This window comes from Lolium perenne, chromosome 1 (assembly GCF_019359855.2).
Source record: "Lolium perenne isolate Kyuss_39 chromosome 1, Kyuss_2.0, whole genome shotgun sequence".
NCBI classification, from domain to species: domain Eukaryota; kingdom Viridiplantae; phylum Streptophyta; class Magnoliopsida; order Poales; family Poaceae; genus Lolium; species Lolium perenne.
In genome coordinates, this window is record NC_067244.2 from 22,568,318 (window position 1) to 22,591,313 (window position 22,996).

A 22,996-nucleotide genomic window follows, 5' to 3' on the forward strand; every position below is an offset into this window, starting at 1 on the left:
ATACCCTGTTCGTCGCTCTCGCATTGCCTGTTAGAGGTTTTATTTACCTCTGTGTAGGTCCAGTCGTCCAGGTGTAAAGAAAAACCCACAAAAACAAAGCCGAGGAGTAATGTTAATTCAAATACGCTCTTATGTTTACAACTTCATGTGATAAAAAATCACAATCATAAGAAAATATGTCTGAAAACTAACCTAGTGTCATCAATTTCATGTCACATAAACCCACATTAACGAAGCAATTGTTCTTAACAAAATAAACTACGCCTTGTAATTTAAAGGTAGGGAGTGACAATATATGTTCTATCTTACATCCACAATCAGTAAACAAGTACTTACAAAAAGCCACCAGACATAACGTGTAATCTTGTAATAAGCTTATAACATGGAGTACTAGCAAACTGGCAACATTGTATGTTAGGACAGGATCATGGGATCACAACAAAATATAAAGGCAAGCTGGTCACACAGACAACACGAACTAACATAATACACAAGGTTACATCGACTAACATAATACTATATACAAGGTGGTTCAGAATCTAAAACAGAGGGAACAGTCACAGAAAGGAAGATGGTATTCACTACACTGAAGATTCTTGATCTGGAAGCTTTGAGTAGCACGGTACATAGGCATAGTATTGACACCGCTCAAAGCCGTCTCGTATCTGCTCGAGTATACCAGTGCTGATGTTGTAAGAAAGAAGCTTATCCGTCCTCTGGTCGGAGAGGAAAACAAGGTCTTTCTCCAAGTCGAGAGCAACAATAGAATAATCACAGTTCCAAAACCAGAGACGGTCGCCACCATCGCCACCATTATCATAGTGAACAAAGTCATCCCTTCCAAATGCATCAGTCATACTAAGACGGCCCTTCAAAATCCAAGCCCGTAAACCATGAGCATATTCATCCAGAGTCCAAACTACAATCGAGTGACCATCCGCATCTGGCAATGCATACTGCAAGTTCCCTGAAGATTTGCCAAAGCAACCATGGGTGAAAGTACCCACATAAAAAGAGTCAGATGGCATATCAATAATCCAATGATAGGGCAGTGTGCCATCACTCATTTCCTCCAAGCCTTCAAACACCACAACTTCTTGTCCAGTAGTCTCCGCATACAACATCCCATGAAGAAACAAGTGAGGCCTATGGGAAACAACTATATCAGAATCCCATTTATCATCCACAAGCCATGAGGAGCTTCCAGACCAGAATATCTCAAGTTTGCTGGTACCAAGTATCAAACCCTGGTGATGCTTCAGATGAAAATTGAAGATGTAGAACTGCGGTGACCATGATGGATCAAACGCCAAAACAGTTACATAACGAGGGTCATCTGTCTCAGGATGAGTATCAGGAATCATCCTCCATTGTCGAGTTGCTGGGTTGCACACAACGAAGCAGCAAATGCCTGGAGTAGTATAGCTGTTCCTATACTTACAAAGGACTAAACCATTGCAGCAGTCGACGATTTCTAGATGCTCATAGTGTGGTGCGTCAGCAAGAATGTCATCGATTTCTTCATCATCTTGGGACAGGCTAACAAGTGGGATAGCAGACTTATTGCGACCTTGGTACAAAAGGCCAGTGGTTACTTTTGTGGGCAGCTTCTTCTGGTAGTGTGGATCAGAGGACAAGGCAGACCATGCCTTATATGCACATTTGCATCGGCAATAGTCCTTGTACGTCAGGCGGGAGAGGATATCGACAACTAGATCATCTGTTAGCTTAGCGGCAGTAACTTCCTTGCCAAGGCCCATGTCTTTATGTTAGCTAGCTGTCACTGAAAGGAAAATCTAACACTTGTCAGAATAAATAATAATTTTGAATGCTTACATTACAAAAGACAAACACAATAGTTGTGATGGATAGAATTCGTTCCATTTGAAACAATGCTTGATAGTAATAAATCAACTTATTACCCCCCGCACACAGAGACAAACATCACTTTCTATCATTCATATTCCTTGGATTTACATATCTCTTTTGACATTTGCCGGTTTTTTAGGGGAACAAAGTGCGGCTGACTAACTTTTACCAACACATATCAGGGGAACAAAGCATTTCTGATTTTAAGATAATGAATCCGTCTGCAGTTTCATTATAGTAGTAAACTATTGGGATACAATACTCATAAGATACTAAATTATTTCATTAAGAGGTAGAGGTCTAGAGGATATTGACAAACATGCCCAATAAGCTCTTTACCCCATGAAAATTAAGCTCGGACAAAAGGCAGGGCACTCGCCACAGATCAGACCTACGAGTACAAGCGGGGACGCGGCGAGAGAAATGGAGGAATCGGCGTCAGGAAAGGTAAGAGTGGGGGAGGAAGTAAGCTCAGATCTGGAAAATGAAATGGCAAGGGCAGTTGAAGAACATGAGGGAGAACAATACGGGCTGAGGGGAGTAGGACGAGGACCAAGGACTCACAGTGCAGCTTGCTTCCGGTCGCCAGCGAAGGTGATGTTTCAAAGCCTGCCCGCCGGCGAAGCACCAGGGGTCTGAGAGAGAGAAATAGACAGGTGTGTGTGAGGCGCTAGGGTTTCCGTTATGAGCGACCGTGTCTTCTTGCCTACTAGAAAGATCTGTTCATCCTCAAATTTTGCTTTTCATTCAATTTTTTTATTTGATCGGAAATTAGAAAAATTGTCCATGCGTTTCTATGGCTTACAGGCTATTATTTATCTAATATTTCTGTCAACTTTATTACAGGCTATTATTTATTTAATATTTCTGTCAACTTTATTTACATTGACGTAGCTACGAAAATATTAATAACAAACTATCATCATGTAGCATCATGGACCACCTCAAATAGTTCCCTTTTTAGCGCCAAGCGTCGAATTTGCGGTAAAGAGCTTTTGAATAAGAAAACTTAAGCACAACCCAATTCTTTTCCAAAAATCGATCAGCCCGCGTATCCTTAATCTGGCTTAGCCCTTTTTTCCATTCTCTCGTCCAACGGCCTAAGTGGTGGCTTACTCTCCTTGGAGCATTCCAACCGAAATGGTAGATTTAACTCTGTAAGCAGTATGCCAACTTGGAAGCTGTGGGTAAAATTTGCCTCTTTCGATTTGTATTTTGTAGTGACATTCCGATGTACTTTCTAACTCCCACTCTCCAAATTTCAGATCGAGTTTATACACTTGAATAAAGTTTGTTTTTAACCGAAATATTTAGTTCAATTGATAAGAAATGGGGCCATATCGTACTTTCACAAAGCACTGAAAAAGGGGATCAGGGGAATATTTTATAAGTTGTGACACTTTTCTCGTAACCTCTATTATTTCCCACATGACCGCCATATTTTATAAACATGTAATGAAATGTGTGGCAAATTATAAAATCCCCTAGGATCAGGAGGTAAACCAATCTATAGTGTGTAGGGAGGAAATAACGACCATGGCTCTGGTGTGTACTCGCTTGCTGGCAGACCTCAAGAAGAAGAAGACAAATTTGGAGGAGGCTCGTCGGATGTGACATGGTTAACTTATATTTAGCGTGGTTGATTCGGGAAAGGAGGTGGAGAGAGGTATGTGAGGGAGAGAGAGAAGTCCACCTCTGCCCAGGCTCCAGCAAATCGATGTGTTTGCCACCAGAGCCGCACCTGAAGACGAATCCGTCCATCTCACAAGAGCGAAGGATCAGCTCCACTCGGATCGGGACCTGCACCTCTGGCTAAAAGTAGATGAATCCGACCTCGCGACCGCGCATGGTCAGCTCCACCTCCATCTAGATCAGGAGTGTCACAGGTGGCCAGGGGCACCAGGGCACCCGGTAGGACAACGGGAGGCGGAACGTCGGGTGCCGCTGATGGTTCTCCGGTGATGGCGCCAGACAATCTTGGTGGCGGTTGTTGTGAAAGCGGTTGGTAAACCCCAGGAGGAAGGTGTGATGAGCACAGCAGCAAGTTTTCCCTCAGTATGAAACCAAGGTTTAATCGACCAGTAGGAGAAAAACGTGACTTCTGAAGGTGTTGCTAGCTGACTAGTGGCAGGACGCACTACCGGCGTCAGCAACAACGTGGAACCTGCACACAACACAACCAAAGTATTTTGCCCCAACTTGCAGTGAGGTTGTCAATCTCACCGGTTTGCTGAACACAAAGGATTAGACGTATCGAGTGGAAAAAAATGTTTGCAGTAATTAAAGAGGACAGAGCTTTGCAGTAATTAAAAGAACAGGATTGCAGTAGATGAATTCATCAGTGTAAAGGAAAGGGCCGGGGTCCACAGTTCACTAGAGGTGTCTCTCCATAAAGATAAATAACATGCTGGGTGAACAAATTACAGCTGGGCAATTGACAGAATATCGACCATACTTGACAAGATGATTACTACGAGATTCGTTTGGGCATTACAACATAATACATAGACCGTAATCCAACTGCGTCTATGACTAATAATCCACCTTCCGGTTATAGTCCGAACCCCTTTCAGTATTAAGTTGCAAGCAACAGATTATCGCATTAAGCAATGTGTGTAAAGTAAACAATAGAATTACCCTTGGATAAAACATTGTTGTTTTCTCCCTAGTAGCAACAGCACATCTACAATCTTAGAAGTTATTATCACTCTTCCAGAAAACTAGAGGCATGAACCTACTATCGAGCATAAATACTCCCTCTTGAAGTCACAAGCATCTACTTGGCCAGAGTATCTACTAGCAACGGAGAGCATGTAAGATCACAAATAACATATGACATGAATATATAATCGACCTCAACATAGTATACAATATTCATCGGATCCCAGCAAACACAACATGTAGGATTACATAAGGATAATCTTGATCATGTAGGGCAGCTCACAAGATCTAAACATGAGGCACAAATTGGAGAAGACAACCATCTAGCTACTGCTATAGACCCATAGTCCAGGGATGAACTACTCACGCATCACTTCGGAGGCGGGCATGGCGATGTAGATGCCTCCGGCGATGATTTCCCCCTCCGGCAGGGTGCCGGGAAGAGCTTCAGAACCCTCCCGAGATGGGTTCTGCAATGGCGGCCGCGACGGAACTTTTCGTGGATGGAGGCTCGGGTATTCAGGATTTTCCCGAGATCGTGAATAAATAGGCGGAGGGGCGATGTCAGTGGAGGCCAGGGTGGCCCACACCACCCCTAGGCGCGGGCCAGGGCCAGGCCGCGCCTAGGGTAGGTGTGGCCGCACTGCTGCCCCCCTTCGACTCCCCTCTGGACTCTGTCTTCGTTACGGTAAAATATTGACTTCGGCTTTTGTTTCGTCCAATTCCGAGAATATTTCCTGTACAACTTTTATGAAATATAAAACAGCAGAAAACAGGGAACTGGCACTGTGGCATCTTGTTAATAAGTTAGTGCCGGAAAATGTATAAAAGTGCAACGAAGTATGAGCAAAACATATATGAATTGGTGTAGAATAAGCATGGAGCATCCAAAATTATAGATACGTTTGAGACGTATCAACCGCCACCACTGTCATTGTGATGCGAGGCGGGGTGTGGATGGACCGATGGAGGCATCAAGCTCGAGTTTTGGCATGGAGGAATTCATGCGTTTTTGCAGCTGCAGCTTGACCTTGACGCAGTTTTTTTATTTCCATCCAACCGAACAGTTATTTGATGTAGGCGGTAGCACAGGCTGTAATATTAATTAAAAACAAGGGATAACTCAAAGTTTGACGAAGAAAAAGGCAGAAATCTGAACTCCTTTCTTATCATGGTGGATGTTGGTGTTGCGGTGTGAAAGGACGTGGACAATTCCCGTAGTTATGGTGAATGTGGAAGAAGAAGGTGGCTAAACCCATGACGGCCTAGAGGAACGATGCATGTTGGACGCCATGAAAAAGTGCGGCAGAGGCGTATGTTAAGTAGTGCGAGGTAGCCTGCCGAGGGGGCGCGGTAGCCACAAGCTGCAGTAGAGATGAGTTCACCTGGGCCGCAACAGCCTAGGGAGCTACGAAAAGTGCACGATAGCTTGTCATGGGTCTGCGGCAGGCAACATGCATGCACACTTAGATGAGCAAACCTGACAGCGAGGTAGGTGGCGTGCCCGACAGAGAAGCTAGAGTTGTTCATGGTGGTGATGACCACATGCAACGCAAGGGCGCCCTATGTTGACGACGAGTAGTATACTAGGGGACGTGCTTATAGTCACATGCACGACAGCAAAGTTGTACGCGCCATGGTGTGGACGATGATGCGCAGATCGGAACTGATGGTGTTGTGGGTATACTTTATGGGTGTATCAATAGCGTGGCCTAGATCCGGCAAGCCCGGGTGGCCCATAGACGGTGATGGTGGCATGTGGCCCATCGGATGGCCCAGTTGCTGTAGATCAAGATGGATGATGTCCAGCCCAGGAACAAGGAGCCGGATCCCAACCGGCCTACTGAGGTAGCCGAATCCTTGGAGGTCTATGCCAGGAGTCAGATCCGTGAAGGCCCATGAAGGAAGCCGGATCCATGACGACAAGTTAGGCATAGGTGGATCCTTGACGTACACGGCAATGTAATATTCCGTAGTTAGGCAACTTGTATTCCGGGTAGGACTCTCCATAGAAACCCTAGATCCGGGCGCCTATATAAGCCGGATCCTGGGAGCCCTTAGGGGAAGATCTCGAGTTAGACACGAGACAACCACAACTCATTGTAACAACGCGAAAGCGCCCAGATAATTCCAAACAAGCAGCAGTAGGCCCTGTCTCCGAACAGGTGTTCCGAAGCTGGGTAACTCGCGTACCACCGTCCCGAGGACTCTCCGCCCAATGGCCCCTACTTCATCTTCCCTCCATGAGGATCCCTCCTCTGGAGTACCGTCGAATAGGCAACGACAGTTGGCGCCCACCGTGGAGCCAGCGGCGTCTGGAGGCCGGAACCGGGAGGGTTCTGCCATGGGAAGCTACGACGAATCCATCGCTGTGGGGCGTGTCCTTTACGCCGGGAACTTTCCGATCGTCCCTCAGGACGAGTGCAGGATTCCGGCTAAAACCGACCCCATCAAGCTCTCCATCGTCCCAATCGGCGGCATTCACATCTTCATCGGTGAAACCGTCGATTCCGACGGAAACGCCCTAGTAAGTCACGCTGACGCGACCGCCACTGAGCAGGACGCAGTCGCAAAGATCCAATCTGAGATGCAGGAACTTCCTAAGCAAGATTCCGCCTTAGATCTGGAAATTTCAAAACCCACCCAATCCGCCCCTGAGCAGGAAATTACGGTGGAAGACCAATACAGATCCGTCTGGGTCTCCCAGGTGTTAGAAAAGCAAAGGTGCCACTTCGTGCATTACCACGCACATACCGCAGGAATCGCCCCTCCTCCGGACGGAGCCGGACCCATGCAGGTCGAAGCTTCCGGAGACAGCGACGCCCCGGATCAGCAGGAGGCTGCCGGAGACAGTGTTGCCCCGGATCAGCGAGAGGATGCCGGAGATAAAGAAGAGTCAATCTTTGGCAACTTAAGTCCAACTTCCGATGACGCGTCATCCATGAACACAGAGGAATACAACCGTGTTACGAAGGAGTTGGAGGATGCGGAAAAAGCTGAGGCAGAATCCGCCCCGCCAAAGGAGGTCCTTGCGACCATAACCGGACTGGAGCAGGAAGCTGACAACGAAGCTACTCCGACTGACGCCAGGCTCCCAGGTCCGTCCAATTCGGAGACTCCGCCTTCGCGGCCACGTCGCCGCGCTGCGCTGGATTCCGGAGAAGAACCTGTCCTCGAACACTGGGAGTATCTGTCCCCAGAAGAGCTCGTCGAGCAAGCAGGCATAGGTGCCATCGCGCACTCGGAAATCCTCAACAAGCCAATAACTCCGGACGATGCCGCAGATCCGGAGGCCTTAGAAGCCAAGAGGAAGGAAATGTTGGCTACCGCCAAGAGATTTGCCAACACCGCTATGGCAATGCTGGAGGAAAGGCAAGAGGCAGAAGACGTGATGAATAACTTCCTCAAAAGAGAGCGCGAAGCCGTTGACTCCTTGCAGAAGGCCAAACAACTCCGGGAACAGTGGGAGTCCATGATGGGTGATGCCCAGAAGGAGGCAGATAGGATCCGACGGGAAGCTGTCACCCCCCCGCAAGATCAACTTTGCAACCCCCACCGCTCACCAGCCGCTCACAACTCCAAAGGACAACATGAAGAAGGCTGCGGAGATTCTGACCAAGAAAGATGAGGAAATTGACATCAACCACCTCCGTACACTCGTAGCTTCAACAGTGAAGCAACAGAGTAAGGCAGACACTTCGCGCAGGTTGGAATCCAATCCGGAACTATGTGTCTCCACCGCGCAGAAGGACGCCTCCGGAAGGCATCATCGTGACGATGAATCGCGCACCGGATCCATGGAGCGCAGAAGGAGAACCAGAGAACATCCAAATCCGATCCCGGTTCCATCGAAAACACCTCTGACGGACCCAAGGAAGGGACAGGATCCGATGTACGCTGTCAAGGATAAGTACCAAAAACCATCACCTCCACCCCGGATCCCGCGTGAAAGTGCATGGAGCCCCCATGTGTGGTTTTGGTAATTAATGACAATCCCTATGGACTAATGTTTGCATTGAGTTATATTTGTAGGAGTTGTCCATAGGCAATTCTTGAACCATATGTTGGCTTCAAGGTTGCAATAAGAAGAATTTGATGAAGGATATCAAGTGTCAAGTATGTCTTGAAGATGAAGATGAAGTGAGCCCTCAAGTTACTTCAAGACATCAACATGTTTGTATTAGGTTGCAATAAGAAGAAATTGATGAAGGATATCAAGTGTCAAGTATGTCTTGAAGATGAAGATGAAGTGAGCCCTCAAGTTACTTCAAGACATCAACATGATGAAGAATGAAGATATGAAGTGCAAGTTCAAGATGAGCCATCTCGAAGAGATCCTTTGCTTGAGTCTTGCCATCCAAATGAAGAAGATCAAGTCTCAAGTATGTCTTGAAGATGAAGATGAAGTGAGCTCTCAAGGTTAACTTCAAGACATCAATGAAATGAAGTGCAAGTTCAAGATGAGCCAACTCGAAGAGATCCTTTGCTTGAGTCTTGCCATCCTTATGGTGATCATGGATATGTGAAGATGCGCCGAAGAAGAAGCTCTCCCATGGTGGATTATGGGGGAGCAATCCACAAGACTTCGTCAAGCAAGCACAATCAAGAAAGGCGTTCCATCTTGTTGAGGTCAAGATCGTCGTCATCGAGCTCAAGTGGAATGCACAAGTATAAGGTTTGCTCTTGATAGGGTTTCTTTCTCACCGGTCTCATAGTGTAGTTGGAGACCGGTTTATAGTTTAGTTGCCGTACTATCAAGAGGGCTCTCGAGTGAGTAATTCGATCATATCGTTCGGAGAGAGCTCAAACCTTTGCATCCTTGCATCATCTTTCTTGGTTGTTATTTGGACCTTATCCATGTGATGTTTTAGAGCTTGTGCTTATTCTCATGACAAGCTCTAGTTCATCGAAAACGGATTTCGCATAGATCACTTGTTGCGTTTTCGAGTTTGGTTCATCATCTTTCTTGGTTTTATTTGGATCTTATCCATGTGATGTTTTAGAGCTTGTGCTTATTCTCATGACAAGCTCTAGTTCATTGAGAACCCCCTTCTTCCTTCTTGGGCTGGTTGGTTCACTCTCTCTCTCTCCCCTCCATTGTTGTCCTTCAAAACTTGCCCTAGTTCTTGATTCCTCCCATGATTCTTGCATATTCTTGAGGAAAAAGAGAGAGGAGATCTAGATCTACATCTTCACCAATCAAATCCCTCTCTTTGTGAGGGGAACCCACTAGATCTTGATCTTGGAGGATTTTTTGTTCTCCTCTTTGTTCTTCCTCTCTTATTCCCCCAATAGCTTTTGTAGCTTTGTTGGAATTTGAGAGAGAAGGATTTGAGCATCTTTGTGGTGTTCTTGCCATTGCATTATTTGGTGCATCGGTTTGAGTTCTCCACGGTGATTCGTGGAAGTGAAAGCAAGAAGGTTGTTACTCTTGGGTCTTTGGACCCTAGACGGCTTAGTGGCCTTTGTGGCATCTTTGTGGTGTTCTTGGGGACTCCAATTAAGTTGTGGAGATTCTTCAAGGGCAAGGCCTTAGTGGCATCTTAGTGGTGTTCTTGGGGACTCCAATTTAGTTGTGGAGATTCTTCAAGGGCAAGGCCTTTGTGGCAATATTGTTGGGAGCCTCCAATTAAGTTGTGGAGATAGCCCCAAGCTTTGTAAGAGTTCGGTAACCTCCCTAAGGTTACATAGTGGATCGAGGACATCCCTCTTGGTGGGAATTCTCGAGGAGAATACGGTGGCCCTTGTGCATTTGGAGTGACTTGTCCTCCACACCGCTCCAACGGAGAGTAGCACTCGCAAGAGTGTGAACTTCGGGCTACATCGTCGTCTCTCGCGTGCCTCGGTTATCTCTATACACGAGCTCTTTACTTATGCACTTTACCTTGTGATAGCCATCGTGCTTGAAGTTATATATATCTTGCTATCACATAAGTTGCTTGTATTGCTTAGCATAAGTTGTTGGTGCACATAGGTGAACCTTTGCTTAGAATAAGTTGTTGGTGCACATAGGTGAACCATAGTATATAGGCTTTGGGCTTGACAAAGTAAACGCTAGTTTTATTCCGCATTTGTTAAGCCCATCTTGTAAAAGTTTAAATCGCCTATTCACCCCCACCCCCCCCCCCCTCTAGGCGACATCCGTGTCCTTTCAATTGGTATCAGAGCAAGGTCTCTCATTCTTAGGCTTCACCACCTTGAGAGTAAAGATGTCGGTTAGGGGATTAGTACACAATAACTTGTTTATATTTGATGGCACAAATTATGATCTATGGAAAATTTATGTGCTTAATATTTTACGGGGTATGTCCCTGGACATGGAGCGATTTCTTGGCATGGGTTTTTCTTCTCCTAAGGATCCTTAAAATTTATCTCTTGGGGAGGAGAAAAACTCTTGCCTCGATGCTCTTGCTTCTCATGTGTTTTCCATTGTTGTGAGCAATGAAGTTACTTCATCAATCATGCCTTTTGGGAGCTCTCATGAATTATGGACAAAGCTTCAAGATAAATATGATGTGTCCAATATTTTTGAGGATGATTGTATTGCTTCCACTTCCGGCCGTGATGAGTTCTCATCTTCATCCACTTCACCAAAGTGTGTCAAGACACAAGGTAATGATATGGTGAGTGGTGATGAAAATTGCAATGTTGATATTGAGCTTACTATTGATGATTCTTCATATCTATCTCATTGCAATGCTTCATCTACGGACTCAAACACATCTAGCACTAGAAATGATTTACATGCTTGTGTTGATAGTCCTTGCATATCATGTGTAAGTTGCTTGAATAAATCTAATGATGATATGCTTGCATTGTCTTGTGGCCATGATAAAAATGCTTCTATTTCCTCTAGTTGTTGTGTGTCTAACAATGTAGAGGAAACCAAAGATTCTATTGGTCAAGACAAGATCTTGAAAGGAGCCTCAAGTAACTCCTCATCTTTATCTCACGGTCCTCATATATGCCTTATGGCCAAGGGTTCCACGGTACCTCCTACCATGGAACCTAATATGTCTCGTGGTGATAAGGATGAGGATGAATATGAAGAAGAGGATTGGGTTGTCTCTCTACGCGATAAGGGTAAGAGTGTATTCAAGGTTCTTTGCAAAGATAAAATTGCTAGCACTCACTTCTTTGAAATCTTGACTACCGCTATTGAGAGCCAAAAACTTATTTGGATGCATGAGAACACCATTGATAAAAAGGGTGCTCTTGAACGTGAGTATGCCAATGATGTGGCATCCCTAAAGGATGAACTTGAAGAAGAACAAACCACCAAGGAAGCTCTTGAGGAAACCTTTGCTCTAGAATTGTCTAGAGAAAAGGAAAACCATGATAGAGCTCTTGAGGTGGCAAATGAACTAAAGCTAAAAAATGATAAGCTTATGTTTGTTAATGCTAAACTCCTTGAGGATTTTGAGCAACTCAAAAAGGGCTCAAGGGTCATTGAGAGTGCGCTCACCAAACTCACCGAGTCGCATGAGCAACTTAAAGCTTCTTATCTAAAAGAGCATGCCAACTTGCCTTCTCCCATTGCTACTAATAATGATGCTTGTGCTACTAACTCTACTTCTTGTGAAGCATCTATCTTGAAGGAGAATGTTGAGCTAAGGGCTCAACTTGAATTGCTAACTAGCAATTATGGAAAATTGGAAGAAAATCATGGAAAGCTTTCTAGCTCCCATGAGGATCTTCTAGCCTCTCATGATAGGCTAAAGTTAGCTCATGAGGCTATCATATCTAAGGCAACACCTTGTGAGCCTCATGTGGGTACTAGCACTACTACTCAAAATGTTATATTGCCATGTGCTAGTCCTAGTAATTCATCCACTCACAATATTGCTAAATCTTGTGATGAATTTTCTTCCTTGCCTTGTTGCTTTAACAATGAAGGTTCTACTTTCTCTAGTACTTGTGTTGTTACTAACCATGTAGAGGAAATCAAAGAGCTCAAGGCCCAAGTCACTTCTTTGAAGAACGACTTGGTAAAGAGTCATGAAGGGAAATGCAAACTTGACAAGATGTTGAGTGTGCAACAATCCCCCAATGACAAGAGTGGACTTGGATTCAACTCCAACAACAAGAACAAGTCCAAGAAAAACAAGATTAAGAAGGGCCAACTACAAGTCAAAGACCCGGCCAAGATTGTTTGCTTCAAGTGCAAAATTGAAGGGCATCATGTTAGATCTTGCCCTTTGAAGAAGAAGCAAAAAGGGAAGCGGCCTCAAGCTCAAACTCATATTCAACCTCAAGTTGAAGAAATGCCACTTCCCAAGAAGAATCAAGTCAATGCTCCCATTGTGGAGAAATCTAGTGAGAAGAAGGAGAATAAAAGAACTTGCTACATATGCCGTGAGAAGGGCCACATCTCCTCCTTTTGCACTATTGGTACCTCATCCAACTCTATCACCATTGATGATGTTTATTCTCTTCGTAAGGATGAGGGTGGCAATGTGTTTGCCAAATATGTTGGTGCTCAAAGTGGTGTCAAGAAAAGAACCATTTGGGTTGCCAAGCCTATTGTGACTAACCTCTTAGGACCCAACTTAGTTGGGGACCAACAATCCAAAACTTGATCAATAGGTGCTTGTTGGAGGGAATTGGAGACTTGGCTACATCATGAAGAATTAAGGGATCTTCATCATTTATATTATCTCAAGCCAAGTCTTTTGGTTATCTTGCTTCTATCATATATTCAATGTTCCTCCTTGCGGTAACATGTTCTCAACTCATTTATATTGAAAGTTACTCGCCCCTTTGCATGTGTTAGTTTTGTTACTAACATGTGTTTGTATATGTTGTGCTTCCTACTTGTTTTGCTTGAGAAATCAAGTCTATGCATGTTGGGTTGCACACCATGTATTTGTGTTTGTGTTGGAGCCTCTTTGCATCTTGTTGTATCTTATATGGCTCTTATGAGCGATTAATGGACTATCCCATTTTGGGGGAGTGATATTCCTTTGGGAATTTCATGATCCTAAACAATGTGTGTACATGAGGAATATCACTTAGAATTGATATTGCGAGATTATCTAGTCGCTATGTGGTATGTCATCTTCATGAGAAATTCAAATTCTAATGTCCATTAATATCTCTAGTTGGATCTTATTTGCCTCTTGTGAAAATAAATTCCTTATCACATTATGGGGGAGTAATAAGCTTTGTGCATATTACAAGCCTAGAAAATGTGAACATTTGAGGTTGTGTCACATAGAATTGATACCGTAATTTATCTCTCTCCTATGTGGCATGTTTGCTCAAACAAGCTCGAATTTGCTTAAATGGCTTCATTGCTAATATCTTTGTGGATCTTATTTGTGAAAGTTTTTCTTGGCATGGTTTTTCACAACGTGTCCCTCAATACATTTTTGGAAAACCATGTGCTTCAAGTCATACTATTAATTGCTTTGCATGTTGGTATGAATACTATTAATTGCTTTGCATGTTGGTATGAATATTACTAATTGCCTTGCATGTTGGTATGACTAAATGAAGCTATCAAGAAACTATCTTTGCATGATGGTTAACTCTTATCTTTTACCATATGCTTTATTCGTTGTAAATATGATCTTATGTATACTTACAAACTACCACCGGGAAATATTTCCTAATACCTCTTGTCCTAGGACAATTGGTAATCAATTATGAGGTAGATATTTATTGATCATATCTACATTGGCTCTTGTGTTTAAATTGCCTTATTTATTGCCATGAATTTGTTGTGCTTTGACTCCCATGTGTCTTCCTTGCATCTTATGGATCTAATTTGTCTATTCAAACTTTCTTAGCATTTTTAGTAGATATAGGTAGCGTGATGATCCTAGTTTTGTGCATTTTGTATCCATATTCTAAATCCTAGATAATGCACTAATCTTGGGGGAGCTCTCCTATATTTGTTATAATGCTTAAACTTCTCTTGATCATTATCAAAAATTTGGTTTTGGGAGACATAAATTTTCTTTTTGGTACTTTGTGCCATCATAAAAAGTTTCGAGGGTTTGGTTTATTTGTTGGAACCTTGCTCTCTTGGGAGTTGGTTATCTCATTCCTTTGTGTTTAGGTTTAATTAGCTTCTTATAATGAGATAATTCTTTGGAGTCAATCTTGTGTTGATTTGATTCTTTGATATAATTTGGGCAACCATTGTCTCTTGATTTATTTGGTGTTTTGTCCAAATTGTATCTTCCTTTGGTTCTTGAAAGTATTGTGCATGCATATTTAATATATGTATATCTTATGGCATGTGTTACTTTCTTTGATCCAATATATAGGGTAAACTTCATCAAATCCTAATTTGGCTAAGATGTGCATGAAATTCATTTTCATATCTATATGCACATAGAATTGTGGAGTTTGTCCTATATGTTGTAGTGTGTCTAACTACTTCGGACCCAATTAGTTTGGGGACCATTTTGTACTTACCTTTGTGTTAGGTACAATGGATATGCATTGGATGCTTGTCTCACTCTTGGAAAGAAGTGGTGACTCAATGGTAACTTGAGGCAAGCTAGGATGGTCAACGAAAACATATCTACTACATCCACACCAATGCTATCTTGGTAACAAAGTATCTTCTCATGCATACTTTTCTTGTATCCAACCTTATGGTTGCATCTTGGCATGAATCTCTTGATTTGCAAATAGTGTGCTTCTTGCAAAAGTCTTAATGAAACCTCTTTATTGTGAATGTGAGTAATTTGAGATGAGTGCATTTGTTGGGAAGTATATTAAATCGTGCTCATGATTCATCCATCCCAACTATGCCTATCTAGCAATTTTATTGCATATCAATTCCTCAAGGCTCTCACATGTGCAATATAGATGAAAGTGCAAATTTAGTTATTTCTTTTGGTATCCTTGTTTGTGATACTTGTTGACTTTCTCAATGCATCCCAACTATCTTCTTTCCCTTGTTGATATTTGTGATGTATTTTAGATGTTTGTGGTTGAAGTTCATGAATGTACAATAAGATAAAATTGAGCCTTTGGCCATGCTATTAAGCAAAAATTCTTATTGGTATATTGCATGACTTCGTCTTGGATATCATGCTATATTTGTTGCGTATCTATTTTGTGTGTGCATGTTTCTTTGTGGATAAATATCTTTGTGATATTGCCCACTTAGAGAAACTTATACACATAAGAGATGATACATCTCCTTTTGATATCTTATTTATTTATTGCGTGTTGATTGGTCATGCTAAGCAATATAATTCATTGAAGACTATGATGATGCTTTTTGCTCATCCTTGTAATAGTCTTATAATATGCTTTATCATGCCTTTCACATATCCTCTTGGTTGAGCCTTTTTTTATTATGGTGCGTCTTACTTGTTGCTCAACTATTTGTTTGTTGCAAGTGTTAAGCTTATTTTTCTATCTATGATGTATTGCAAATGTTTGTGTTTTAAATGGTAATGAGGGAGTGAGGATTCCATTTTATGCATATTGTATTCAAATGCAACATTTTAATTTATGCATGTACCTTGGGGAGCTTCCTCATTTGATTTAGAGCACTATCTTTTGGTGATCATTAGAGTTTGATTCACTTGGTATCTTTTGTTTTTTTTTAATGATATTATGGGAGTGATGATTCCATGTTTGTGCACTTTATACTCCAATGCAAATTGTCTAGTTTTGTGCACAAACCTTGGGGAGCTTCCTCATATTATTTAGAGCAATCTTCTTGATCTTATCATAATATCTATCTTTCTTTTGGTATCTTCTTTGTGGTTCATTTGGTTGCTTGCTTCATTTGTTGAAGCTTCTAGACTTTGTTATCTTTTTGCAATGTTTGATCCTATCTATAGTGTGATTCCTTCCGAATATTCGTCATTGGATACGTGCATTTGATTCCACTCAAATTATGAGAAATGCACACGCTATGGAGGAACTCTCACTATATTGGCCATCTAATTTTTTCACCCATTTCGGCAATTGGTGCCAATGGGGGAGAAGTTTGGAGGGTTTAAGGGAATTTGGTTATGTCTTTGCTTTGTGCTTAAGCATGTGCCTTTATTGCATTGCATCTTGTTGCTTTGCATAGTTGAATAGTTAGAGGAAACTCAACTAGGCTTTGAATGCCAATATATGCAATGAAAGTCAAGATCATTCACACACGCATATATTATGGGGGAGTTTGCTCTATATATTCAACTTGTTTGTTACTTCAATTCCTTATATAAACCCTCTCAAAGAGATTGTCATCAATTACCAAAATGGGGGAGATTGAAAGTGCATGGAGCCCCCATGTGTGGTTTTGGTAATTAATGACAATCCCTATGGACTAATGTTTGCATTGAGTTATATTTGTAGGAGTTGTCCATAGGCAATTCTTGAACCATATGTTGGCTTCAAGGTTGTAATAAGAAGAATTTGATGAAGGATATCAAGTGTCAAGTATGTCTTGAAGATGAAGATGAAGTGAGCCCTCAAGTTACTTCAAGACATCAACATGTTTGTATTAGGTTGCAATAAGAAGAAATTGATGAAGGATATCAAGTGTCAAGTATGTCTTGAAGATGAAGATGAAGTGAGCCCTCAAGTTACTTCAAGACATCAACATGATGAAGAATGAAGATATGAAGTGCAAGTTCAAGATGAGCCATCTCGAAGAGATCCTTTGCTTGAGTCTTGCCATCCAAATGAAGAAGATCAAGTCTCAAGTATGTCTTGAAGATGAAGATGAAGTGAGCTCTCAAGGTTAACTTCAAGACATCAACGAAATGAAGTGCAAGTTCAAGATGAGCCATCTCGAAGAGATCCTTTGCTTGAGTCTTGCCATCCTTATGGTGATCATGGATATGTGAATATGCGCTGAAGAAGAAGCTCTCCCATGGTGGATTATGGGGGAGCAATCCACAAGACTTCGTCAAGCAAGCACAATCAAGAAAGGCGTTCCATCTTGTTGAGGTCAAGATCGTCGTCATCGAGCTCAAGTGGAATGCACAAGTATAAGGTTTGCTCTTGATAGGGTTTCTTTCTCACCGGTCTCATAGTGTAGTTGGAGATCGGTTTATAGTTTAGTTGCCGTACTATCAAGAGGGCTCTCGAGTGAGTAACTCGATCGTATCGTTCGGAGAGAGCTCAAACCTTTGCATCCTTGCATCATCTTTCTTGGTTGTTATTTGGACCTTATCCATGTGATGTTTTAGAGCTTGTGCTTATTCTCATGACAAGCTCTAGTTCATCGAAAACGGATTTCGCATAGATCACTTGTTGCGTTTTCGAGTTTGGTTCATCATCTTTCTTGGTTTTATTTGGATCTTATCCATGTGATGTTTTAGAGCTTGTGCTTATTCTCATGACAAGCTCTAGTTCATTGAGAATGGTTTTTGCATGGGCAACTTGTTGCATTTTCGAGATTGGAGGTTTTACCGGTATGTCTTTTTTAGATAGGTCAAACCTTTCATCATTTGTTTCTATCCTCCCTTGTTGGACTATGATGGTTTCCTGCATGATCTTGTAGAGCTTGTTCCTAGCTTCAAAATGAGCCCAAGATCATCAAAATCGGAGTCCGGATGCTAAAGTTATGCCCGTTTTAGTTTTGGTGTTTCTGCAGTTTTCTGGGGGGCGGATAATCCGGCCCGAATGCCAATTCCGGGCAAATATCCGACCAAATATCCGGCCCGGGTCCAGGGGCGATTTTCGGGGGGCGGATAATCCGGCCCGGGGGCGGATTTTCCGGCCTGGGAGGTCCCAAACGGTCATATTTCGTTGGGAGGGGGTATATAAGACCCCCTTCTTCCTTCTTGGGCTGGTTGGTTCACTCTCTCTCTCTCCCCTCCATTGTTGTCCTTCAAAGCTTGCCCTAGTTCTTGATTCCTCCCATGATTCTTGCATATTCTTGAGGAAAAAGAGAGAGGAGATCTAGATCTACATCTTCACCAATCAAATCCCTCTCTTTGTGAGGGGAACCCACTCGATCTTGATCTTGGAGGATTTTGTGTTCTCCTCTTTGTTCTTCCTCTCTTATTCCCCCAATAGCTTTTGTAGCTCTGTTGGAATTTGAGAGAGAAGGATTTGAGCATCTTTGTGGTGTTCTTGCCATTGCATTATTTGGTGCATCGGTTTGAGTTCTCCACGGTGATTCGTGGAAGTGAAAGCAAGAAGGTTGTTACTCTTGGGTCTTTGGACCCTAGACGGCTTAGTGGCCTTTGTGGCATCTTTGTGGTGTTCTTGGGGACTCCAATTAAGTTGTGGAGATTCTTCAAGGGCAAGGCCTTAGTGGCATCTTAGTGGTGTTCTTGGGGACTCCAATTTAGTTGTGGAGATTCTTCAAGGGCAAGGCCTTTGTGGCAATATTGTTGGGAGCCTCCAATTAAGTTGTGGAGATAGCCCCAAGCTTTGTAAGAGTTCGGTAACCTCCCTAAGGTTACATAGTGGATCGAGGACATCCCTCTTGGTGGGAATTCTCGAGGAGAATACGGTGGCCCTTGTGCATTTGGAGTGACTTGTCCTCCACACCGCTCCAACGGAGAGTAGCACTCGCAAGAGTGTGAACTTCGGGCTACATCGTCGTCTCTCGCGTGCCTCGGTTATCTCTATACCCGAGCTCTTTACTTATGCACTTTACCTTGTGATAGCCATCGTGCTTGAAGTTATATATATCTTGCTATCACATAAGTTGCTTGTATTGCTTAGCATAAGTTGTTGGTGCACATAGGTGAACCTTTGCTTAGAATAAGTTGTTGGTGCACATAGGTGAACCATAGTATATAGGCTTTGGGCTTGACAAAGTAAACGCTAGTTTTATTCCGCATTTGTTAAGCCCATCTCGTAAAAGTTTAAATCGCCTATTCACCCCCCCCCCCCCTCTAGGAGACATCCGTGTCCTTTCACCGCGTCCTCCTCCGCCTCCTCGCCGCTGTAGTCCCGCCGGAAACACCAGACCCCATGGGCCTGGTGGAATTAATATCCGCGACAACGTGGCACCTCAGAGGAACCGGAACGCGGAGCGCACGCCGGACCCTCGCCGGAGCCGAAATGAAGAACGCGAGCCTGAGCCCCGCAGAAGCCAGAACGAAGGAGACGACCGCCATCACGGAGAAGGTAGTCACCGAAGCCGGAGTTAGCAGCAAGAAGGGCGCGGCGAATCTGAGGGCGGAAGCAAAAAGTCCCACAGGCCCCCTCGCAGATCTCCCTCCCCACCACCCAGTGGAGGAGGTGGAGGCGGAGGCGGAGGCCGGAGATCCCGCTCCCGCTCAAAATCCCCTCGCAGTGGCTCCCACGACGCACGGGAACATCTCAACGAATACAGATCAATATACATTGGCCCAAAATGCTTTGGCAGGATGATCCGAGAGGAACCAACACCAAAAGGCCTAAACCTTAAGCTACCCGGAAATCTGAAGCACTATGATGGCAGTGAAAGGCCCGATACCTGGATCGAGGACTACTTCAACGCAGTCAGCTTTGCCGGAGGAAACCAGAGAATAGCCTGCCGCATGCTTCAGTTGTACCTTATTGGTCCAGCCCGTACCTGGCTCAGCGACCTCGAAGAGAACTCCATCTTTTGCTGGTTTGACCTGAAGATAGCCTTCGAGAAACACTTCAGGGGCACCTACAAAAGGCCTGCCACAACAAGCGACTTGCAGGCATGTATCCAGAAGAAGGGTGAAACTTCACGGAATTTTCTCACCCGATGGTTAGCAACAAGAAACGAGTGCGAGAACGTGGATAACCGCACAGCTATGCATGCCTTCATAGGTGGTTTGCAGAGGGGAGGACTGCTCCGGCATAAGCTTACTTGCTTGGTCAATGAAAACAAATTGACTTTGGATGACATGATCACCATTGCCAGCAATCACACCGCCGCTGATGATGACGCAGGTGGAGATCTCGCAGCCACAGCCATACCCCTGCACCTGCAAAAGAAGAACCGTGACAACGGCGGCACCAGCAACAGCAACAAGCGGAAGAACCCCTCCGACGACCAGAAGGGCGGCGGATCCGACATGGTTGCCATGACGTTCCAACGCGGAAGTCAAGGAGGCGGAAGAGGTCGCGGCCGTGGTGGCGGAGCTGGCAGGGGCCAGCAGCGAGCTGACGAGGTCACTGTTGCCGGAACCCGCGCTCCCCAGACGTACGAAGAATACAGGGATATGCCATGTTTAGCCCATATCGATCCGGCTACTGGCAAGTCCTCCCACACCAACCGCAACTGCAAGTGGGTTAATGATCTCAAAACTGACCCGGAAGCAGGATACAAGCGTGCCCGAAAACACCGCCCACGAGGCAAAGGAGGCAAGGGCAAGAACAAGGAAAAAAGTGAGGATAGTTCCGAGGCGATGGACGAAGATGACGCTTCGCCGGATCCGAAGGAGGCTTCTGCAGCTAACAAATCCAACCCCTTTGTCAAAAAGAGTGCTGGCGCATACCACACCTTCCTCGGAACCCCAACGGTCCGGGCCAAGAAATCGGCCCTCCGGATCCTGAACGCCACGCTTCCAGCTGTGCCTCAGTACATCAAGTGGTCGGAAAATCCGTGCACCTTCGACAGGTCGGATCATCCCACTGTCATCCCCAAAGAGTGCTACGCTTTGGTTGTGAGTCCCCGCATCGACGGGTATGACTTCTCCAAGTGCCTCATGGACGGCGGAGCCAGCCTGAACATCATGTACCTAGAGACTATGGAGAAGATGAACCTCACCAAGGAACAGCTCAAGCACAGCACCACGAAATTCCATGGTGTGGTTCCGGGTAAGAAGGCAAATTCTCTGGGCAGCATCAAACTTCCCGTGGCCTTCGGCGATGTTAATAATTTCCGCGAAGAGATGATCACGTTCGAAGTTGTGACCTTCAAGATCTCCTACCACGTCATTTTCGGCAGGCCCACCTACCACAAGTTTCACGCAAGGGCGTGTTACATCTACAACAAGCTCAAGATTCCGGGTCCTAACGGTATGATCACCGTATCCGGAGACTACAAGAAAGCTCGAGACTGCGAGGAGGGCGAAGCCGCCTTTGCAGAATCGGTGATATCTGGAGAGGAGCTGCAAGGCTACAGGGCCGCGGTGGATCCGAAAGAGATGCATACCACCAAGAAGCAGATCTCCGAACAGAAAAACTCGTTCAAGGCCGCGATAGACACCAAGAAAATTGACCTCGTAGAAGGCGATAGCTCTAAGCAGGTGTCTGTCGGAGCTGGCCTGGACCCCAAATAGGAAGGCGCGCTCGTCGAGTTCCTCCGAGCTAACATGGATATCTTCGCATGGCAACCTTCTGACATGTCTGGAGTACCAAGGGAACTCGCCGAGCACTACCTCAACATAAATCCGGGTGCAAAACCGGTGAAGTAAGCTATGCGATGCTTTGGAGACAAGAAGCGCCGCGCCATAGGGATGGAATTAGCGAAGTTACTAGAGGCAGGTTTTGTAGTAGAAGTTATCCATACTGATTGGGTCGCAAACCCCGTCCTTGTACCAAAAAAGAATTCTGAAATACTAAGAATGTGCATCGATTACTCCGGCTTGAATAAGCATTGTCCGAAGGATCCGTTTCCCTTGCCGCGCATTGACCAAGTCATTGACTCGACGGCGGGGGCGAAACTTCTGTGTTTTCTTGACGCATATTCCGGGTATCATCAGATCCGGATGAAGAAGTCCGACCAAAAGGCGACCTCGTTCATCACACCCTTCGGCACTTACTTCTATATCACCATGCCTTTTGGTTTGAAAAATGCAGGTGCCACCTATTAACGTACGATGCAGCGATGCCTGAAGGACAAAATTGGCCGGAACGTGCACGCCTACGTCGACGACATCGCGGTCATGACCCAGAAAGGATCCGACTTGATCAGCGATCTCCAGGAAACCTTCGATAATCTCCGACAGTACAAGATGATGTTGAATCCGCTGAAGTGCGTCTTTGGCGTGCCAGCCGGAAAACTCCTTGGCTTCATTGTGTCTCATAGAGGCATTGAAGTTAACCCGGATAAAATCAAGGCTATCCTAAACATTAAGAGGCCAACTTGTCTCAAAGATGTGCAATGATGTCGTCGTGGTGAACAGACAGATGCCATGGGATGGCTTAAGTTGGGGCCGAATGTGCGCTAGAGGATTCGGGGGAGGGTTCGGGATCTGGAAAAGATACCGGATAGTATGGAAAAGCTTGGCCGATGGCCTAAGGTAGAAGAAAGTACGGACTACCAAACCTTCCCTTCTCTATTATCTCAGAATCTCCACCTGCGTACAGGGGTGTGCCCCCTCTCCTTATATAGGGGAGAGGGTGGCTTACAGGGGAAGAAACCCTAGGAAACCCTAATGGCATCTTTGACTAGACAAACTACTTTACAAAGCCACTTTGGCTACCGGTGACGCCGGTATGTCTTTAATCGGGAGCGGTGACATCCTCCGGTACCTTTTACGTCATCATCTGCTTTAGACGTCAGGGCTTCGTTTAAAGCCGAAGTGCTTCGCTCATCCTTGTCCTCTAGCTCTCGAGAGAATCTTTGACCAGTCTT

At 44.6% G+C, this 22,996-nt stretch overlaps 1 protein-coding gene across 1 annotated transcript; it reads right to left on the reverse strand.

Moving 5' to 3' along the window:
- Positions 1-352: 352 nt before the first annotated feature.
- Positions 353-2,565, reverse strand: LOC127344252 (uncharacterized). The gene is made up of 2 exons (XM_051370484.1): positions 2,434-2,565; positions 353-1,783 (listed from the first exon to the last, which is right to left on the reverse strand). Exon 2 carries the CDS (start codon positions 1,758-1,760, stop codon positions 582-584), a length of 1,179 nt encoding a protein of 392 aa, XP_051226444.1. The 5' UTR covers positions 1,761-1,783; positions 2,434-2,565; the 3' UTR covers positions 353-581.
- Positions 2,566-22,996: the final 20,431 nt, after the last annotated feature.

What these genes read in the sequence shown, in the direction of transcription:
- LOC127344252 (XM_051370484.1), bottom strand. Translation starts at nt 1,760, where the DNA reads ATGGGCCTTGGCAAGGAAGTTACTGCCGCTAAGCTAACAGATGATCTA.